The 22,045-nt window shown below is 38.4% G+C and overlaps 1 protein-coding gene and 1 long non-coding RNA gene across 2 annotated transcripts in view; both read right to left on the minus strand.

Moving 5' to 3' along the window:
• The window catches only part of LOC132068547 (uncharacterized), a 73,180-nt gene that overhangs the window by 32,409 nt on the left and 18,726 nt on the right, over positions 1-22,045 (minus strand). The window lies entirely within an intron of this gene.
• Positions 976-8,572, minus strand: LOC132068545 (CBL-interacting serine/threonine-protein kinase 9-like). The gene is made up of 15 exons (XM_059462165.1): positions 8,344-8,572; positions 6,694-6,756; positions 6,522-6,593; positions 5,986-6,093; positions 5,804-5,884; positions 5,060-5,113; positions 4,834-4,959; positions 4,624-4,713; positions 4,096-4,218; positions 3,412-3,516; positions 2,963-3,079; positions 2,781-2,837; positions 2,179-2,253; positions 2,007-2,089; positions 976-1,871 (listed from the first exon to the last, which is right to left on the minus strand). The coding sequence occupies exons 1-15, from the start codon at positions 8,530-8,532 to the stop codon at positions 1,865-1,867; spliced, it is 1,350 nt and encodes a 449-aa protein (XP_059318148.1). The 5' UTR covers positions 8,533-8,572; the 3' UTR covers positions 976-1,864.

Here is a 22,045-nt window from a genome sequence, read left to right on the forward strand (position 1 = left end):
TGTCTAATTTAAAAGAAAAGATTAAATATTTAACCTAATTTATATCTTATATAAAACAATTATTAATCTAGGTTGGCCACCCCCACCCTTTAGGGTGGATCCGCCCCTGATTGGCACGGTTTGTCTGTTAAACACTTCAACTTAACTAATGACAATAAACACTTCTATTTGAAAGATATGTCTTTTGAATCTCTCATATTTGACATGTTTTAGAATCGTTGACTGAGCGAATCATCTTGCATATATCATACTATTTGGCTAAAAAGAATATTGTAGGAGCTCAATCTGCTACAAGATGAAGCAACAAAAATTTCCATCCATAACAAGTTTGTGCACACACTTGTAAAGAATACAGTGTATCATGATCGAAGAAATCATATAGATACACGGTATCACTTCAATAAGAAAGTATTACCAATAAAGAAGTAAACTCGTGATTATGTCGAAGATATTTTTACAGTGCTTCTCAAACTTGGAGATCTAATTTTCAAATTGAGATCAAGACTTTGGAGTGAAGACGAAAATTCAAAATTAAGAAGATGTGTTGTAAATTGAGAATATTGAATATTCTAGAAATTGTTAGATCAATTGCCCTTCGTTTGGGGTGTCTTTAAATTTTTTGCTTTCATATTCGAAATCTTTAAATTTCTTTGGAGAATTCGCAAGACGAAGTTTAAATTTCGCTATGCCTAAATCAAAATTAAGAAGTTATGTGCCTTATGCTTCAAATTGATAATTCGTTCAAAAGAATATTTGGAGTGAAGACGAAAATTCAAAATTAAGAAGATGTGTTGTAAACTTTGATAATATTGAAGTTATTCTAAAATTGTTAACTGCAAGTTATTGGTGGTATTATCCATATGAATGTAAATGACTTCACAATATTCCATGAAATAACTTTAGGGGGGTTCGATGCATCTTGGAGGAAAAAAGTCTGGAGACAATGAGCTCTTTAAAGCACCCCAGTTAGAATGTAAGACTTCACAATATTCCATGAAATAACTTGGGGATGCATCTTGGAGGAAAATCTGGAGACAATGAGCTCTGGCAAGTTAGGAGTTGGGAAAAGATTTTTTTTTTGAAAGGCAGGCTGGAAAAAGCAATATCTCTCAATAGGGGCCAAAGTTACTCTAATAATTAAGGCAACTCTCAAGCATTTCCACATGACAAATGTAGTTTCATATCCTATCCTCAATTGTTAGGGAGCAAGAGAAACTTATGAGACATTTTTATTTTCAGGAATAAGGGGACAGAAGAAAATCACCATGTAGATTGAAAAAATGTAACAACCCCTTTAACAGAAGATGTAATGATTCGCTTGAATAGAAAGTAATATGGAAAGGGCATACATACTTTAACAATTGATGGTTCTCAAAAGATGCAACAACTTAATATGGTATGAGTTTGTGAAAAGGGATTAAAAAGGGAAAAAAAAACTTTATACAAATTCAATCTAAACTGATGCTCAATACTGAAAGATGTCAATCCTAATATGTTTACAAAAAGTACAATAGAGAAAATTTACATGTACACACAATTTAGAATCTAATATAGGCAAATAGTTCACTATGCATATCCCTGATATCCAGCAGCAGTTGTGTTTACAAAATGGAGATCTTGTGGGATCCTGCGTATTGAAATTGTCCAAAACATTTGCCCCACTGTTGAGTGCTGGTATCATCTTGAGGCACTGGTGTCAACAGATCGCGCTATTGTACTGCATATATGGATCAAATTCAGATAGAGAAACAATGGATTATGGATGAATCTACAAAGTATCTCTGCTCTTGTGAACTCTCGCTCGATTCTACTGAGTGATTTGAACTATACAGGCAGTGCTGTCCAAGGCTGGAACAGACGCATGTTAAGACCTGAATAAGCTCCATCGGTTAGTTACCAAGAGCGCCATGAAACACATTTGCAAGAATGAAACTACAAACCTGTAAGTTAAAAAGAAACAATATACGAGATTTATAAGCAGATCATGTTGATAAAAAGAGAAAGACCTTTTCTCTTCAGAGCTTTGTTCGGTTGTTGGTTCAGTTGTCCAGACAATATCTTTTAATCCTGAAGAGAAGTTCTTGTAAAACTGCCATTTTTAAGGTCCAATTATTAGAGGAGAATTCAGATACATAATATATGTCATGATTACTCGAGGAAATTTAAACTAGAACGTGCCTTGTGAAATTCTAATGTGTCACCACCAGTTTTCCGGAGCTCAACCAAATGCAATGAGGGAGCCACTTCAAACACCTGGAGTAACAAGTACAAAATAATCTATTAAAACTAATGAGAGGGATGATATTTCCATAATGCGGAATATGAAGTCATGATCATGCATCAAATCTATTGAACTGTCCTAATTCATTGCGTAAGAACTAGAAAATGTAACCTTGGACAACATTTCCTAAGCTGTAATTTATGGCTCCCTAACGAAGAGCAAGAAGAAGAAGAGAATAATATTGCAGACTTTATTCAAGAAAACAAAGACTTAAGTCTAGGTATAAGTTTTTCTCTCAACGCGTCTTCTCGTAGCCAATAAGAATAGTGTAGCTCATAATTTTAAAGTAGGACATTTAAGTCTTAGTTTCAAGGAGATTCCCAAGTCACCATAATCATTCACATATTTTCAGTCTTCTAGTTGTAGGAACTAACCGACCTTAGCCTTGCAGAAATGCCAGCTATATACACATCAACTATTTCGTGATCAACAATTTGAACAAAACGCAAACTTGGAGAAAAACTTTGAACTTTGTAATAACAAGAAGTTAAGTTGTCACCTCTGTTGCTACAGCTAGGTGGCCTTTCCTTCCTGTCCTGTCACCTTGTAACTTCATCTGGAATAGTCAAGGGTAAGAAATTGTTTTAAGAGGAAATATCTTGAAAAAATGCCAAATTTACGCTAGTGTTAATTGATATCAGTCAAATCCAGACATCCAATACTGAAGGTGCAAGGTGTTACCTTGTAATTTTTCTTCTGGACACTGAAACCTAGAGGTTTTGCAGTTTCCTCAATTTTGGAGATAATTTCATTTGCAGGGGATCTTGAAGTAAATTGTGTTTCTCTCTTGACAAGGCCCTATATTTTGCCAATCCATACAATTAGAAAATGCATTAGCAGCAAAATCTGAATAAAATGAGAAACAGAAGAGGCACTTTTTGACATATTTTATAAAATGTCAAGTCAGACTATATCAACTATAATGATGAAATTAACTAATGTTGATGCTACAAACTATCTATTGAAAACTCAATAATCGTACTCCAAAATCGAACAACAAACATCCTTACTGTAGCGTGCTGCTTTCTCATTCCTAACTATTCTTAGATCTAATGGACTTTGAAAGATCGTATACCATAAACATATCTCTTAGGGTGTTTAGAAGTGTCTAGAAACATGAAAGTACTCACTTGTTTTTCAAACAAATTTTCTAAGTTGAAACTTTTTGACCTTGAGATCAGCTCGAACGCATTGACAGAAGCAGGTTTTTCCTTACTTTCTGTAATGAGATGATCCTGCAAAAATAAAATATGCATATCATTTCAATCAGGATATTTGGTTTTTAAGACTGCTTTTAAACTCTCGGTTGATCTTATTAAGCTCCAATTATATCCTCCATAATTACGTTAAACTAAATTTTTCAATGCAAAAGGAAATGGCCTTTCTGTTGTTCATGCTGACTTCAAATCTCATCTCAAATTCAAGGCCTAAAAACTCAAATTGACCTTGTCAATGGTGGTGTGGTTCATGAGGCATGAATATTGTTTAGGGGCTTTTACACATTTGGCCCCTCGGCCAAAAATAATTACAGCGGCTAGCCAATATACAAAAAATACACATTAATTATGTATAAAATATGTGTATTACAATTAATATACAAAAAATATACATTTGGTGGCTATTATTTTGGTGGGCGGCTATACTGTGTAAAGACCACTATTGTTTAAACAGTTGAAATTATATATCTCACTGATGTAAGATCTCATGTCTCAACTATTTGGGGCACGGTGGGTAGGCGGTGGAAACAATTGGAAAGAACTTTACATTGAACTTTTGAACAGTTTACTAGGTGTGAAAAGAAAAAAGTAACTTACATCCGAGCCATTGAAAATGGCATCAACATCATCAAGATTGACATCATCATCTTGCTCAAATTGTGGTGGCTTGTAATCTTTCTTGAACCAATCATCTTCAAGGATCTCTGGAATAGTGATCCTCTGAAACAAAAAATTAGAAATGACATATCAGGAAAAGAAACAAGAAATATGGACTTGTGTGTGCGTGCATTTCATCAGACTAATCAGGTCAAGAGATTCCCTAGTTTTATTCATATGAATACTCCTGAATATCTGTTTGGTTCAGTTCTTGGATACTCTACATAATTCCTCATATGAAAGATTTATATCAGTATTTGTGTTGACTAAAATACTAGTGTTTGGCATCAACTAAAGGGCGATCATGATATTGTGCCAGTAGCTGAACATGCTGCTATCCTTTTTAACTTGATGAAAGTATTCCATAAAAAATATACACTGCATATAGCTACATTATATGATCCAAACTATATTAATAAAAAATAGCTCATTCGAAGAAGTAAATAAAGCAAAGATAAAGGGACTTGCCGTGAGTGGATTTGGGTCAAGAATACGCTTGATAAGTTTCTTTGAGCTGGAGGACAACCATGGTGGAAGTGAAAAATTAGCCTTCAGGATCTGACAACATTTTACAAACAAAATTATCTAACTAGAATTCTGAAAATAAATGAACGATGAATTCCAAAAACGTCTCTGAATAATAAATGAAAAAGGAAGAAACTTCTTCCAGGAAATTACTTTTCGGTATAGAGAATTTAGGTTTGCTTCATCAAAAGGCAAGTATCCAGCCATTAGAACAAAGAGGATGACTCCACAGGACCAGACATCAGTTGTTGTACCATCATAACCTTTATCTGCTAACACCTGATACAAAATTTCTTGTTAAAGGCAGGAAACAGTGAGAAATGATTAATAAGTTAATAGTGTTTAGCTGTCAAATAACTACGCTGAAGGTTGTCGTTACCTCGGGGGCAACATAGTTTGGTGTGCCACACGCAGTATGAAGCAGTCCATCGTCCTGAATAACATTGAGAGTTTTCCATTAAATATAACACTATACAATACAATCAGACCTCTCTATAACAACCATCCTCTTTAACATTTCACTATAACGACCAAGTTTTCTTTGAAATTGACTGTCATATTACATTATATATACTGTATGTTCTTTATAACTGCATCTCGCTATAACAGCCAGAAAATATCCGGACAAACTAGACCGTCATAGAGAGCTTTACTGTATTATTTAGGGCATTGTGAATGTGATTAAAGTGAGGGGTGATGGGGAACCGCGGATAGTATTCAGTAAGATTTTATTCATGTATGAATCTGAAACAGGTATAGGCAGTTATTCATTTAACTATTTATGTACTGGCAAATATACCTTTTACCATTTGAATAATTGATATTTCAAAATTTAGTAAATGGATTAAAGACAAAATTAGTTGAGCGTGGCCAGGAATGGCTGGAGCATTGGCAGAGAGGATGTTTTCTTTGATCGCGATTCTCTCAAATTATCCTCTAGTAGTTTGTAACCTATAATTCTATGATTTATGGTATTTTTTCCGATTTCCAGATCAATGAACTTTGTTTCCATAAAATGCATTGATCAATTATATTTGACTCTTGTAAACTAAATCAGGTTATCTACTTTCGGACAGAGTGAATAACTCTTTACATACTCTTTTCAAACGTACAGAATACTTACTCGAACTTGCTTGGAAAGTGCACTCAATCCAAAGTCTGAAACTTTCAGCGTACCAAATGAATCCAGCAATAGATTCTCCGGCTACAAATGGTTACAAGTCACATAACTGAATATTAATATTAGTCAAAACGTGAAGAAGAAAACTTCAGTATTTCTAGAATATGAGATTAAGGGCCAGAAACCTTCAAGTCTCTATGGTAAACGCCTCTACTATGGCAGTAATCAACGGCATTAATAAGCTGTTGAAAGTATCTTCTAGCTTCATCTTCTTTAAGTCTTCCATGTCTAGCCTGTAATATATACTATTCATAAGGAAATGCTCGTTGCAAATACACGAACTTTTACCTAGGAACAAAATTTGATAATAGAAGCAAAAGAGTACAAAATGAACATGTAATCTACATTTGGCGAATAGTTCCAAGAAAACTCTATTTTACAAATCATCTCCATCTCCTCCAGAAAAGGGATTTTTCATACTTGGCCCCTCAGCCAAAATTAATCACGGTATACAGAACCTACACACTCATAATATTTGTATATTTACATATATTATAAGTATATTGCATGTATATTATATGTATATATGTACTTAATAGACAAACTATATGCATTTAGCGGCTATTATGTTTTAGAGCGGTCCAAAAAATGTAATTATCCCTAGAAAAATAGGGAAAAGGAGAATGTACAAATGCATAAAGCAAGAAAAGAGGAAACTTACAATTTCATCAAAGAGCTCTCCTCCATGAACATACTCGAGGACGATATAGATCTTCGTCTTGCTAGCCATAACCTAGTAGCAACCAGTGTTAGAAAAACAGAATTACACAGATATGAAGCACTCAGAAAGATATCATAAGAGAAGAGGAGTAGTTTAAGCGAATGCAACATACCTCATGGATTCTTACGACATTTGGATGTCTGATCAACTTCATCGTTGATATTTCTCTTTTAATCTGTCAACAAATTACATCTTGGATCACATAATCGCTTTCCCCTTTTAAATCAAAAGAGAATTTGTAAAAGGTATTCATTTGTCTGATATCTTTGATTTTGCTTTATTCTTGAACAAAGGCTACATGACATATACCTTTTACAGTTAGTCATAAATAGTGTATACACTGGGTGCCCATCATCGCGTAAATGTAAATATGATGAATACAGTAAATTGTGTCTAAAAAAGAGTAAGACTGTAAATATGAATACAGTAAATAGTGCTAAAAAAGAGTAGGGCCTAAGACATTTGTGTTTGTGCATTTTCTGATCTCACTTATTTCTCATATGATATTAGAATGTTCAAGTGAAGTAAACTCTAAATAATCCATCTGCAATCACCACTGCATCCAAGAGATGAAAGATCACTACTGTGTAACTTTTAGGCAGCTGACGAATTTGTGAGAGGTTGATAACCTTCCATGATTATCGCACAATAAAGCAAGCTCCATTACAAGACTGGAAATACTTGCACTTGTGCAAGCACAACCCAATAAGTCAAGCCAATCATAAGGTTAGACGCATCGTCATGCACCAATTAGTGGAGAGGAATTCCATCCTAGACTGATGACACTTGCTCAATCTCTAAAGCGAATTTGGAAACTTTGGAAGAACCAATCTCGAGAGGTTGCATTGGGCGGGCGATAGGGACTCTGGATTTCTTTCTGCTGGCAAGGCATCTATACTGTAGATGTACCTCAGAATCACCAACAAATCTAAGGTCGCGGTGGGGACCGGGAGGAGTAGACAAAGAGAGTATAGACGGATAAGTTTATGGTTTCTACAACGAACTCTAGTTGATATAAAATAATAACTGAGTTCACAATCAAATATTTAGTAGATTTCTTAATGCATATACAAGGTTTAGACAAAACTACTGGGTTCCCGTGAACCCACATGTCATACATTGGATCCGCCTCTGATACCAACAAGAATTATCTCACATGTTGGCAGCAAGAGCCCCCTTCTGGCAACTTTGCAGCAAGTTTCTTGGTTTCTTTGGAGTCTTCGTCCATCAGAAATTTTTCATTTCACGCAAAATGCTCTAAGCATTCCTGAAGAGACTTTGACTTTTGGATTCTAGGACAACGAACTCAGGTGCTAGTAACTGGGTTCTAAATTTAACTTTTATACATATTTAGTGATTCTTAACATATATACAAGGTTTGGACCAAAGCTACCAAGCTGCCTAACCCATATCTAATTGTTTGCATGCAAACTGTGTGTATATCCTCTATCCTGGATTTTTGAAACATGATTGCTTAAGACTAAAAGTTAAACTTAATTCAATCCAAATGAGGGTATTTTTTTATGTAATTCTAAACCGTGAGATACCCCATATGAGAAAAAGAGAAAGATAGAAACATTGTGGGCTTGAAAAATAGAGCAAAGAGGGGAATAACGTTTGCTCTTGTATGATTAATTAAGAAAGAATAACAAAGCAAGCCAGCAGTAGCGGAGTCAAGAATTCAAAAATAAAAATTCTTATGCCGAGGGATTTAACAATTTATATATATGCAAAAGACAATCACTTTTTCCTATTTACGTACCTGTTCCATAATGTTCTGGCGGAGGACGCGATCACGGTTAATGATTTTGATGGCGACATTATCACCCGTCTGTACGTTTTTGGCATACTTGACCTTAGCAAAGCTACCCTCTCCTAATGTCTTACCCAATTCATATTTCCCTAATCGCGTCCTGCTCCGAGCAAAAGGCGATCCCGACGAACTGCTCATTCTTGCCTGAAATTATATCTGATTCTAATAATAATTGGTGGCAAAAGATGGACGAAAAAAGGAGGAGGAGGATAGAGGAGAAAGAAAGAAAGATTGGGGGAAGAATGATGCGAGACTTTCTCTAACGGTCTATGTGACTCCACCGTCCAATAAGGATGCATGGATTACTACAATTTCATGCACTAAGCTTACCAAATGAGCGGCAAATACAAAAGACATACAAAAGACAAAAAGACTCCTAAAGAAACCAACATGTAACCGGTAAATCGCCTAATAATTTAGGATTTAGTTTTATAACACTAATTTTTATAATATTTTGCTTATATTTTTTTTAACCATATTTAAAAAATATATCATTAATAGAAATATTTGAAAATTTTAAAATTTAACTCTTACTAAATATGCTTTTTTATTTAATTAATTCTACAAATATCTTTTTTAATTCCTTTAAAATTGAAAAAGGGCCAAAATACCCCTAACGTATTATAAGGCTCAAAAATACCCTTTGTTAATCTTTTGATCTAAAAATACCCTTAAATAATTTTTTTAGGCTAAAAAATACTCCTTTAATTAAGGGCATTAAATTTTAGTCTATGAAATAGCCACGTGTCGTCGTCTCAACTTGGCTCCTTTTTTTATTTTGGATGAAGTTAAAACCTACTCGTTTATTAAAACCCAGCCCGCCTGACCGATTTTCATTTAGAAAATTAAATACCCAAAGTGCTTATACAAATCATGTTCTTATTAGATTGCTCGTATTCTAATAATTGGGTAGAATGATGCGAGACTTTCTCCAACGGTCTATGTATCTTGTCACGGCCCAATTTAGGCTCGTGCGGGCACCTACCTTCCCACCTTGGTAGGTGAACCCTCTCATTTATATAACGTTTCAATCACACAATATTCCATTTAAAGCATTTGGTAATTAAGAAATACAGCGGAATTTCATTTATAAATATTCAAGAAACACAAGGTTTATACGTTTACAACAACACCAATTTACAGACTCGATACAACTTCCCATGACCTGGTCTAGACTAGTACAAGAGCGACTAATAATCTCAAAATTTCCACTACACTCTAAGACTCAACCCCTGTCCCGGATGAAGTGGGAGGAGGCCCTCCAGATAGGCACCGCACATTCCGCATCATATCAATCAAATACCTGAAATAATCTACACCCCAAAAGAGTGTAGCAAGTGCAATATCAGTACAAACACGCATACTGAGTAAGTATCATAGGCCGACAATGGTTAGTAATACATATTGGTAAAGAATTCACGAATAATGATGATAATCACTAAATCAAATCACATATCCATATACATTACATCACAACGTCAATATACCTTAGGCCACGACTACTCTCTAATGGATTATAAGTTAACCATTCATCTACACAGACTTCTCAACATATGTGCAATTCCCAAGTCGTTCATTTGTGTTCAGGGGCGAGCTCATCGTTACAACGCCTTTTAGTCCTTCCTCACTTAGAAACAATTTACGACTAACTTTAGGTTAATTTAATAGGCACAAATCAACAATATAATTTACATATAATCGAGTCCAAATGTTCGTCATTGCCTATGTAAAGCATCTAAGCCCAAATACATCAAGCCCGAATATATCCGATCCAATTCAATCATCACAGTTTAATTATCACAATCCAATCACCACACATGTAAGTCAAGTTATGATGCAATGCAAAGGCAATGATGGTATGAATGCAATGTCATGCCATGCAATGAGGTGTACATATGTACTCCGGACGGAAATATTGTCGTCTCGATAGCACAACCCAGCGTGACTCGCGAAGTCTAAGTGTCATCCGTCCCGGGATTCGTGCCAAATGCATGCACGGACTCGGCTAGTTTCTCACGGGGTGGGGGTCTTACCGCAAGACACTCGGGGGACCCGCGAGTCCATGCACTAATAAAGATTTCGGGATAACGTTGAAATCGGCCATGCAATAACGAGCCCGAATATAACCATCGGACATCTACTTAGCTCACAATCACAAAAGAGTCTGTCAAATATTCGCTCGCTCAATCAACGAATCCGGAATGGATCTTCGACATCGGCCTTCTCACAATCACTCCAAGAAAGGGTTCATCAAATATCGCTTCATAAAATCAACGATTCCGGAACGGATCTCCATTGGCCTCTTTTCACGATCACTCATAAAAGAGTTTATCAAGTATCGGGCCAATCAACGATACCGATCATCACCGGTATCGGCCATACATGAATGTGAGAGAATGCGTGCAATACATATGTCAATCATCAACAATCAGGTTTAATATCACAAATACCACAACGAGGTATGCCACAACGTATCGGCTCATAACACCACAGTGGGTATGCCAAAATATATCAAGTCAAGTACCAACAGTGGTTACGCCAACACATATCAATAGCTCCAATACCAACAGTGGGTACGCTAACAGATATCGAGCACAAATACTAACAACAAGATATCCATTCTATCCGTACGACGACGCCAGGACTCGATATCTATCAACTACACATGGCATCAAGCCAACACAATTAATTAATCAAACACACATAATCTGGTAAGCCTAGTCCCAACACACATCAAGTCAATCATTTGACATACTCAGATTACCAATTACCTAAATCAACATATTTGCTTAGGATAAGAATCTCACCCTACACTCGAGTCATTCGTCACCATTTAACTAGGACATCATTCACTATCATGGTACATTTTATATTGCCAGCTACCTTTTAGAGTCACTATAAATAGTTTCATCGATAGGCATAATTAGATTCCATCCACTACTCCCAAGTCACATAAATCCACCGATAATCAACAAAGCCACATCAAGACCTAAGGAGTCTACAGGCAACAAGCCCGAACAAACAAGTCACACACAACAATACCATCCTAAAGTTCCATCCCAGATCTTCGATTTCCTATACATGCATTCTCCGTTTCTTCTACCCAAAGAATACGGAAAACTAATGAGAGTCTACCGAAAGAAAGCCATAACCTACCTCATGGCCGAGCGGGTACTACGAACATCCATTGACGCTTCAATTAAATCACCTCTGCGTAATCCACACGAAAAGTTTGGAGACACCCATGAGACTCAAGAGTAGAATTCACCATTAGGGTCTTTTTCAAGGTCTTCGAAATTGCTAAGGTAGATATGGAAATTTATTCTACCTAAAAATTCACTTTCACATTGCTAGATGATCAATCAACCTTTATTTAGGACAATCATAACCATATTCAAGTCACTTGTTTGGTCAAATTGCCATTTTAGGCTTATTTCCAAGAAACCCATTTTCAAGATCCAAGGTAGAGACTTATTTGTGTTTCCAATGAGAAAATAAGGATTAGATTTAAGAACCAAGTTGGGATAGTCAACAGGGGGAAAATAATCTAAGGGTTTATACCAAGAGGACAAAGGATTCATCTTTTTTTAACTTAAGAGGTTCGAGATTTTATTCGCGATCGTAGGCAAATGACCTTCACGAGAATCAATACTAAAGAGTGACGAAAAGTTGTGAATAACCTTCCAAAAGAAAACCTCATTTTTGGCTCCAAACCGCCTGTGGGTATCGGACCCTTAGTGGTTGGGAAAAATGAAGCCAAATCCCGAAATATCACTTAAATAAAGTAATCACCGTTCAGGATCGGCCGGGGGCGTTTTCTCTACCGCTCCGCCGGTACCGCTCGCGTCAAAGGGACCGTCGGGGGCGATAAACAGGCTTCGCTGGCGCCACTTTTGCGGGTGACAAGCCGGCGCCGCGCACCGCCGGGCGCGCGGATGGTGCCGGCGCAAAACTGGGCCTGAGGGGCCCGGATCTAATTCTTCACGCACAACTCATACAATTTCCGGATCAAGTTAACGGTTCCCAAATTGTAAGGGGAGTTCAAGCATGTCTCCACGAGCCGGCTTCACGAATATGTTGAAATTCACCGTAACGACGGAACGAGTCGTTACATCAGATACCAATTAAACGACCGTTCGTCCCCGAACGGCAAGGGTGCATGGGTAATGACTCGGATAAGTTTAGATAAATTTTACACATAGGTACACAGGGAAAACATATGGGTGAGGCTTAACCGCGGTTTAAAATCAGTAGGCTGATGGGATTTTAACCCTTATTTACCACTTCAACCGTATATCCGTCCGCTTTCAATACCGCCGAAGCGCTTGGCTTTCGCCGGGAGCCGCGACGGGATTCGAAAATAAAACCCCTTTCTCTTCTCCACCTCTTCCCATTCCATAAATATTCCCCCTCACCCCCGACTCTTCTCCCACTCCCAACCAGTTACAAACTCTTCAACATAAAATACCCCTAACAACCCATACTTCAACCCACACTTCAATCCCCACCTCAAACTATAATAAATTGCTTTCCAAGAGGAAGGAAAGGCTTCCAAGTCCATCTACCACCATCACCATTCATACCCGAATCCATTACTAATCGAGGTAAGAATCACCCATTTATACTATTTAGAACATTGAAGCACGAATTTAGGACATTTATCCGTCGATTGGTGGGTTTACTAACCCCCAAAGTTGGGAATTTTGGGTTTTGGTTGACGGGTTTATGGGGTGTTGATAGGCTTAATGTTACAACTAATTTAGTGTTAGAATCGTCTAAACATTGAATGTTGCGTAGTTGATGAATAGATTTGGACCTAAAAACTTCAACATAGTAAAAAAAATTCACTTAAAGGACTTATTTGGATATTCTCGAAATCTGTGTTGGTTTGTTGTTATAACAGTCCCTTTATGGACTTAGACTTCATGCACACTGGTTTTTAGTTAGATTTATGCTGGATGACAATGTTTTGGTCGTGTTTTTGGGGTTATGGACTGAAATTTCGCGATGGGTTTTCTGGGGACGACGATACCGCTCAAAGTTAGGATTACCGCCGCAAATGCCGGTAGACTGCCGTAGCGCGGCCTTATTGATCGTAACAACGGCAGATTACCGTAGCGGCCCCAGACCGCCGTAGCCGACGCCCGAGTTTCGCAACCAAAGAAATTCCGCGCGGGGCGGATTTCATTCGATTTTTCAAGTTGTTTACTTCTAGATTGATACAACATTGTCAAGATGTGAATCTAAGATTTTCAACCTCAGGTGTAAAAATGCTAGAATCCACGATGTCTACGGGGAGTGTTCCCGCCTACGAAAATTTTCAACTCCCGAGAGCAACCCGCCACTGCAGCACCGCCCATGCCCCCTTTATTAAACAGGCCGGTAGACCAAGTGGACGAACGGGGAAACCCGGGTTTTGGCCGAACCCCGTTTGAAAACCAAAAGGGGGCGAGGGATTTTACGCAGGCCCCCACGGGGGAGGGGGATTCTCCTAGCCCAAAGATTGTTACCCCATATTGGGGAAGGGGGCCCAAGGCCACCCAACGGGGGGTAAAAACCCGACAAAACCTTGGACCCTTTTTCCCCCCGGGCCGGGGAGCAGATTCGGGGGGTTTGGGCCCCGGTGGGTTTGGAAAGAGAAGTTTGCCTTGGGGTTGATGGCAAGGTTGCGATTCCCAGTGATTGTTCACCAGGGAGGCAAAAAAGGGGTTTGGGAAATCTTTTTCCCGCAAGGTTCACCGTCGAAAACGTTTGGGACGGACCTTTTTCCTCGTCCCTTTTGGTGGCCTGTCTTCGGAATTCCGAAAACCCGGGCTAGGGGCCTTTCCGAGTGGAAGGTTTTTTCAAAGGAGGGGGTGCGTGTTTTTTCCCGCCCTTGACCCTTGTTTTGAAAGGGGTTTTGGCGAAAGAAAACCAACGACCCGGGCCCGGATAATTATTTCACCCACTTCCTGGGGGTTTTGGGTACCCCCGGGGTTAGTGGGGAAAGTGGGGAATGGGAACCCGGGTTAGTGCCCGGGGAGTGGGGGTGGGGGTAAAATAAAATTAGAAACAGATGTCGCCACCCCGATCTTGATCTGTGGTGTGATGGGCACCCGACCCTGCCTAGGGCCGAAGCGAACCCTCCGACTCTTATTCCACGCGTAAATTTTTTTTCCTTCTGTAAGTCTAATATACATGACAAAGCTAATAAAATATTCTTTCTGCTGTTTTCCGAGCCAATCGACTTATAAATCGTATAACACTTGTATCATAATACAAACTTCGACATTATTGGCTCTGTGTAGCCACTGACAGCATCGACTTCTGGCACCCACGACTTCCGTCTCGCAAAGTTCTAAATCGTAACGTAAAATCCGGCACGTGTACTTCCGACTCGCTTACACCCAGACAAATGGGAGCTTGCCAACTTCGCGAACATCTTCTATATTAACTTCGATCCGTTCGGTGTACCGCGCGTATGAACGCAGCCCCCGAAGAAGCAGGGCCGGCATAATGTACCGAGTATGTAAGACATGAACAATAATACGAACAGAACATAAATATGAACACCAATACCATGGGATTATGAAATCATGATAAGATAAGAGGACAACTCGACATATGGACTCGTGAATCGCGTAGAACAGAGATTGACGAAGTTCGTACATCAGATGTATCGACGTGCTCTGCATACGTGCGTGCCGAGGGCGCGATACCATGCACGCTAGCTTCCTTGTTTTTTTTTTTTTTTTTTTTTTTTGAACACGTGTTTTTATTCTTGTACATAGAAAAGATACTTTTCTAAAAACGGCACTTTTTTACTCGCTGCACATGGGTACGCCGAATTCATCGCGCTCCCACCCCCCTCCCACAATGGTCCCAAGTATATCATATTGTATATATATATATCACATAAACAAACACGCCGCGCACGCTCTCCCATATCCCGCGTCCGGCATCCCGTCCCGGATGATAAGCCACCCGAATCGGGGACACAAACTTGCCCCCCCCTCCCCATTCCCCACATATACAATGCACATACATACATTCATCAATATCAAGTATTATATACATTATCATATAAACACGCATAGGAGCCCAAGGAAGGTCATATGTCTATTCTTGAGTGACGTAAGGCCTGGTGACCCTCCATTTCATTATGGATTAACTCGGATCGCTTTTCTTCACCTGCGGACGAGTATTTTAAGGCGAGACTACTAACAAAGAATAGTATTTCAGTGAGAAAACATAAGGCAGATATCACGGATCATAGACGTCAATTCATAGACCTTGAAACGAGATACAGTGTCATAGGACAAAACAGATAGGGGTCAAGAACTAGTTTGTCACCTTCGTATTCACATTGAATCCTTTGCTTAGAAATCTTGGTCGTGGAATCATTTTGGTCATGTAGGCATATTCTCTTTTCTACATCTTCGTTATCATTATTGCCATAGAAGTATTCTCATTGGGATAGGTATAGTACTTGTCGCGCTGACAACGTAAACGAGGATCAAAGGTTTCTTTTCGATTCAAATTCAAAGTAAGTCAAGCGGAACAATAAGGAAATCCGGGAAACAAATGGCCCACCTCGGGTCAAATGAGGCGGTACCAAATTTACATATGTTATATGTCATGGCATTGTTTGTGAGGGTTTTAGGTTAGTTTGGTCCTAATTATGCGAGATCTAGAGGTTTAGGAAGGTTTTTCAACATTTTGCACATATTCTAGTTCAATTTACCGAATGAAAAAGGGGAAACTTTAGTGAAAGTGATTCCGGAGGATAGGTTGTCCCGAGGCCCATATCCGGCTTAGTACGTCTAAGACATGCCATAGAAAGAAGGTGAAGTCTTACATACCTTTCCGCCTTGTACGCCGCCTCCAAATTCAAACTCTTCCACTTTCACCAAAATCTACAAATCGGTCACATATGCCAAATAGTAATTAGAACCTTCAAGATTAAACTTTGAATCGACACTTGTCAACAGTAAATTTCGACAACATCTCGTAAATACGCCATCCCACCAAGTTCCACTTCAATCAATAACAACCCCGGAATTCAACCCGGCCAAACTATCAACAATAATGTCAACAATTATTCTAACAACACCATAATTTCTCATAACAATCCAAGGCTACCCGAATCCTCCAACTTCAACAAGAGACATTCATAACACATTTTCTAGTTTCAAATTCATACAGACTTATGTCAACAATTCCATATGTTTTCAACAATATTTTCATAAATTCAAGAAACTATATTAACATCACATTAAGCTCCAAATCAGCCCACAACACCACAACTTCAACATAAGACATCAAATATTCATTTTACACCATGAAATTCACAACCACGACAAGCAAAATACTAAATGACATCGGGTTCATCTCCTTGATACCAAACAGCCCCTATTCTAGCTAAACATCAACATACTCTTCTTCATGAGTTTCATTCATTTTTCTACACATTACAACAACACCTAAACATATCGAATTCACTTAATTTCTTACTCTAACACAACACACACTACACGGCCCAACATGCAAGTTTTCCAACTTCATCCCATTTCCATTCAACTTTCATTCCCAATACAATTCCCATAATAACCACAACTAGAATACAACATAAAATCCAACCCACTTCACCTATGTATTGGCACATACAACCGCCACATGCACACCCACATACAAATACCATGCAACTTCCATAATTCCATGAATTCTATTCATTTCTACGTACTACAACCTCAACAAAGCCTTTATAACCTATAAAAGATTGAATCATACCTTTTTCTCTCTCAACTTCTTCACTTGGCTCAAGTGTAACAACGACGAAACGAACGACTTATCCTTCGAAACAATTATACCACGTTGGAGAGACCCTCGAATTAGTAGGAATACGACAAGAAAATAATTTTTGGGGACAAATTTTGAAGAGACAAAAATTGAAGACCATGGCCGAATGGCCATGGTTATTGCTCTCCTTCTTTCTTTCTTTCTTTCTTTCTTCTTCACTTAAAAGATGAACTCCTATATATAATTCTTCCACCACTTCCACATATTTATACTTAGGTCCCTCAATTAAAAAATATGATCACATGTCCCCTTCTCCATTTCTCTAGAATTTTCTTGAAATTAAACAAAGATGACCACTGGCTTCTTTTATAAGCTTTGTCCATGTAATTATAATTAGCCCCATTTAATTAAAAATAATAAGTATATGCGCACGGCCAACATGGCCCTTCTTTCATGAATTTCCTTGAACTTTGTGACATTCGATTTTATCTCTAACCTTCCACATTATTCCCATGATGCCCTTTGCAAATTTTCCTTTTTACCCTTGACCTTTCTCAATATTTCCCCCACCCTAATAATGTTCATAAAATAATATTCGTGGCAACGCGTACATTAAAATAATTCTTGAAAATGATCTTGTCCCTCAACTTGCCACCACTACCCTGAACTATCCAGACGCATAAAATACGGGATATAACAAAGGACGAGGCCGTGACGAGGTGGCGGGGCGCGCAGATTCCAGACCGGGGGCCTCTCGCCCTGTGTCCCTTCGAGCCGCACAGACGCGCTTTCGACGAGACGGAGGCTGGCGGTTCGGGTGATGCCCATGCCAGGGGCCGATGGACCAACATCGAGTAATGCCGCCACCTTTATTGCCTGCTGTGGATGCAGGGACAAGCGAAGGGTTATTTAATACCCGTAAGACATGAGAGTCGTCAGCCTACGCAGATGTGTTTATTCCACCTCGTCACGGTACCACACAGAAACTTCGAGGATTTCGATGCCGAGGTTGCCAGAACATCCCCGGATAAAGTGTTCACCATAACTCTGGAGAGGACTAAGTCCATATGGGACACGATGCGCCCTGGCGTGCCGATTCCCATGGGCGACGAGGATGACTCTAACATGTATTCCTTCCCAGCATGCCCCATGATGTCGGTGGCGCAGCAAGGGTAGCAGGAACAAGTACGCTCGATGATGATGATGCCATGAGCAAGATGGAGGATTAGAGATCCTTTTCCCCCTCCCTTTCCCTTTTTGATGATGTTATGGTTGCCCATGCTCTGCTCGCGCTTCAGATAATCTATCTTTTTCTTTAGTTTGTTTTGTTTTTCCCGTTTGGATTATGTTGTTTTTGGGTTTTCGGTTAGCCTAGTTCATGGCTCATGTTTGGATAATTGTCTTGAATGCTGAACTGCTTAGCTTCTTTATTTCAGTAATGGTAATCGTCTCTTGGTAGTGACTCGAATGATTCTTGCCCTTGTTGGGCTTGTTGTGACATAACTACTGTTTTGACTTGTTGTTGTTGTTTATCTGGTCTGTTAATTGACTGAAACAGGGGAATCAGGCTGAAAACAGGGGAAGGGTTCGAGGCCTGCGAATGCGGTAGTATCGCCGCGCGACCTCTCGCACCGCCATAGCGATCCCCCTTCCCCGGCAAAGGGTTGGGCCGCGTGGGCGCTCGAGGAGTAAATATAAGGAGCGCTTCCAACGGTAGCGGCACCGGCCGAGCGTGCGCCACGGCGTATACCGACCGTCGGGGCGTAGTACTGGCAAAGAATATTATACTAACTCGAATCGTTTCGCGACTAAAATTTTAACTCGACCAACTCAACACATATCAGACCTGATTTCAAACACAACTTGTTTTTCATGCGTAGATACCAATTAGAATCGTCTAGATACCAATTGGGCTCACCGAGATACCAATTTGACCGAAGTAGCACGAATTGAAAGAAAGAAGGAAAATTTTCCTAGAGGCCCTATAGCCTCCCGTGGACGGGTACCGAGGTCTACTTACCATTCCACGAGACTCTACTAGACATTGCTCTTGTACCTAGTAGACCAGTAACCTAGGCTCTGATACCAACTTGTCACCACCCAATTTGGGCTCATGCGGGCACCTACCTTCCCACCTTGCTAGGCCAAATCTCTCATTTATATAACGTTTCAATCACACAATATTCCTTTTAAAGCATTTGATATTTAAGAAATACAACGGAATTTCATTTATAAATATGCAATAAACACAAGGTTTATACGTTTACAGCAACACCAATTTGCAGACTCGATACGACTTCCCATGACCTGGTCTAGACTAGTACAAGACCGACTAATAATATCAGAATTTTCACTACACTCTAAGACTCAACCCCCGTCCCGAATGAAGTGGGAGGAGGCCCTCCAGATAGGCACCACACAATAAGTAATATAGCATACAAAGATAATATATCGATTGAATTTGATTTCTTTTATCATATCATTCTTAGAGTTAGTAAAACAAATCTATTATTATTAATGTAGAAAAATAAATCGATTAATAGGTATGTACGAAAGGTACATGATATTATGTTTTGAAATAATAAATCATACCTAATGCGTAAGAAACCAAAAGAAAAAAAAAGTGTTATATATCATTGCTTTTTATTTGTTAAAATAGAAAGTGTTTACACCACTTATTTTCTTACGTAGTTATTATGTCATATGTCTCATACATACAACCCCCCCCCACCTCACCCCTCCCAAAAAAATATATGAACAGAATAAGGGAAAAACTGCCCCTTTTTGAATAGTTCAAGAGCAAAATTGATTCATTTTTTCCTTGTTTTGGAGTAACCATTGGCAGGAAAAGTATTTTTGAGCTATTTGGCTAGAGGGAAGACATTTTTGAGCAAAAAGCATATTGGCGAGGGCATATTTGAGCCAAAAATGTAACAAAGGGTAAATGTGACCTACTTTGAATAGTTCAGAGGTGTTTTTGATCCCTTTCCCTTTAGAAAATCACGTCGGATTTATGTTTATAAAATTATTTTTTATAATATTAGGCTTATCATTTTTTAACAATATTTAAACTTATTTACCATTAATGTAAATATGTTAAATAAATTAATGTAAAAAAATACAAATTTAACTTATTTATCCTACTAATATGCTTTTTTCTTTACTTAATTCTATAAACATCCTTTTTAATTCCTTTAAAGTTAACTAAATTATCACAATTTGTTAATGCTAATTTGCTAGATAATAACGATAAAGTATAACAAAACAGGTTAATAAGCAAAGTGAATAAAGTAAGGTACTTCCTCCAGATCAAAAAGAGTGTCCACTTAGCCTTTTTTTTTATTGGGTAAAAAAGACTGTCCAATTATCAAGTCAAGAAATAATTAACCTTATCTTTCCAGATTTGCTCCTACTAAGTTTTATATGATCAAATCCCAATACCTATTTAATTAGGGGCATTTTAGTCAAATTGTCTATTTTTGTCTAGGAGTTAGTATTTTCTTAAGAGGTGTGCAGATGGCTAAGTGGACACTCTTTTTTATCCGGAGGTGATAACGTCCAAATCCACTCCTCAAAGAGAAAGTGTACACGGTCGTATGCAATATAACTATAAGTAGGGGTCGATCCCATAGGGAACAATATAATAGCCGATCAAGCAAGTACGGAATTATCACTTACTAAGCTAAGCCAAACACTTTTTCAATATTTGATTTTTTGATTTAAGAAAAAGATAAAACTAACCTAGAAAGCAAGTAAAATGATCAATGTCCACAAGCATGGATACAAGAGAAATTACTCTCAAGTAACAATTCAATGTATTTTACGATTTTGCAACTAAAGAGCAAGTTTTTGTTAATAGATAATGATTTCTAAAATCTCATTGAAAGTCTTCCAACTAAATCAATGAATTTCACTCTAAGCTTTTCCAGGCCTTAGAGTGTGATATTAGGCACAATCAATTTAACCTTAAGTTAACTATCCTATTCCTAACTCAAGTTATTAGATGAGGTTTAAAGTCTCAAATCCTTGTTAATTAATCTTTCTCAACATCAATTTTCCTCTTCCAAGCTCAAATCGAGGTAAATAGGCAAGTCCTAAGGTTAGCTAATCCCTTAAGAAACATTAAAGAACAAGATTAATTAAAGAAACAAAGATTCACTTCATTAGAAGTAAAAAATCATTCAATGCATAAGCAAAATCAGAGTTTTAATCCAAACTTTAATCATGAATATTCCCATAAACAAGATTCAAGTGAAAAAATAAATACTACACATTTAGATGTTCATTACAAAGGAAGAAATTAAAGACACGCAGTAAAGGTTCAAGAAAGTGCTCAATCAAATCTTCAAATCTTGAACCCCAAAGTGTGGCGTAGGAACCCTAGTCTCCAAAACTTGTGTTGAATGGCCAAAGATGATCCATACAAAACCCTAGAAGAGTTTTTATACATCCCAAAAACGTGCAAGAAAACTAGACAAATATACCCCCCGTGCCTACTCTACGGGACGAGCCACAGACGCAGCATGCTAGTCTCCCGTTTGCACACAGGTCTCGCACGCTGCATATTTCAACATGTTCCTCTTCAGTGATGGCAAAGTGAGCGGTAGGTCCGTGTCTCGCAGGCAAGACGTGCGAGTCAATCGTGTGATTCACGAGCGATGCTTTTTTCTTTGAAGTTCCTAATGTCCTTGTTGTCATGCCATACGTCACCTGTGTGAATCTCAGGACACTTATGCATGTCTCATGCCTTGCTATTCTGTGTCCTTAGCTCGTTTTTGCTCGTTTCTTATCTTTCAATGTCTTATCACTACAAAACACACAAAAACGTAAGAAACAACATAAAGAATACTTAAAGAGTCACAAAAGTAGAAGA

This window comes from Lycium ferocissimum, chromosome 8 (genome assembly GCF_029784015.1).
Source record: "Lycium ferocissimum isolate CSIRO_LF1 chromosome 8, AGI_CSIRO_Lferr_CH_V1, whole genome shotgun sequence".
In the NCBI taxonomy this organism is placed as follows: domain Eukaryota; kingdom Viridiplantae; phylum Streptophyta; class Magnoliopsida; order Solanales; family Solanaceae; genus Lycium; species Lycium ferocissimum.

What these genes read in the sequence shown, in the direction of transcription:
- LOC132068545 (XM_059462165.1), bottom strand. Translation starts at nt 8,532, where the DNA reads ATGAGCAGTTCGTCGGGATCGCCTTTTGCTCGGAGCAGGACGCGATTA. An exon ending in TTTACCATAGAGACTTGAAG is followed by an intron (nt 5,885 to 5,985) that starts GTTTCTGGCCCT and finishes AACCATTTGTAG; the next exon opens with CCGGAGAATCTATTGCTGGA. An exon ending in AAAATTTGTTTGAAAAACAA is followed by an intron (nt 3,080 to 3,411) that starts GTGAGTACTTTC and finishes GGCAAAATATAG; the next exon opens with GGCCTTGTCAAGAGAGAAAC.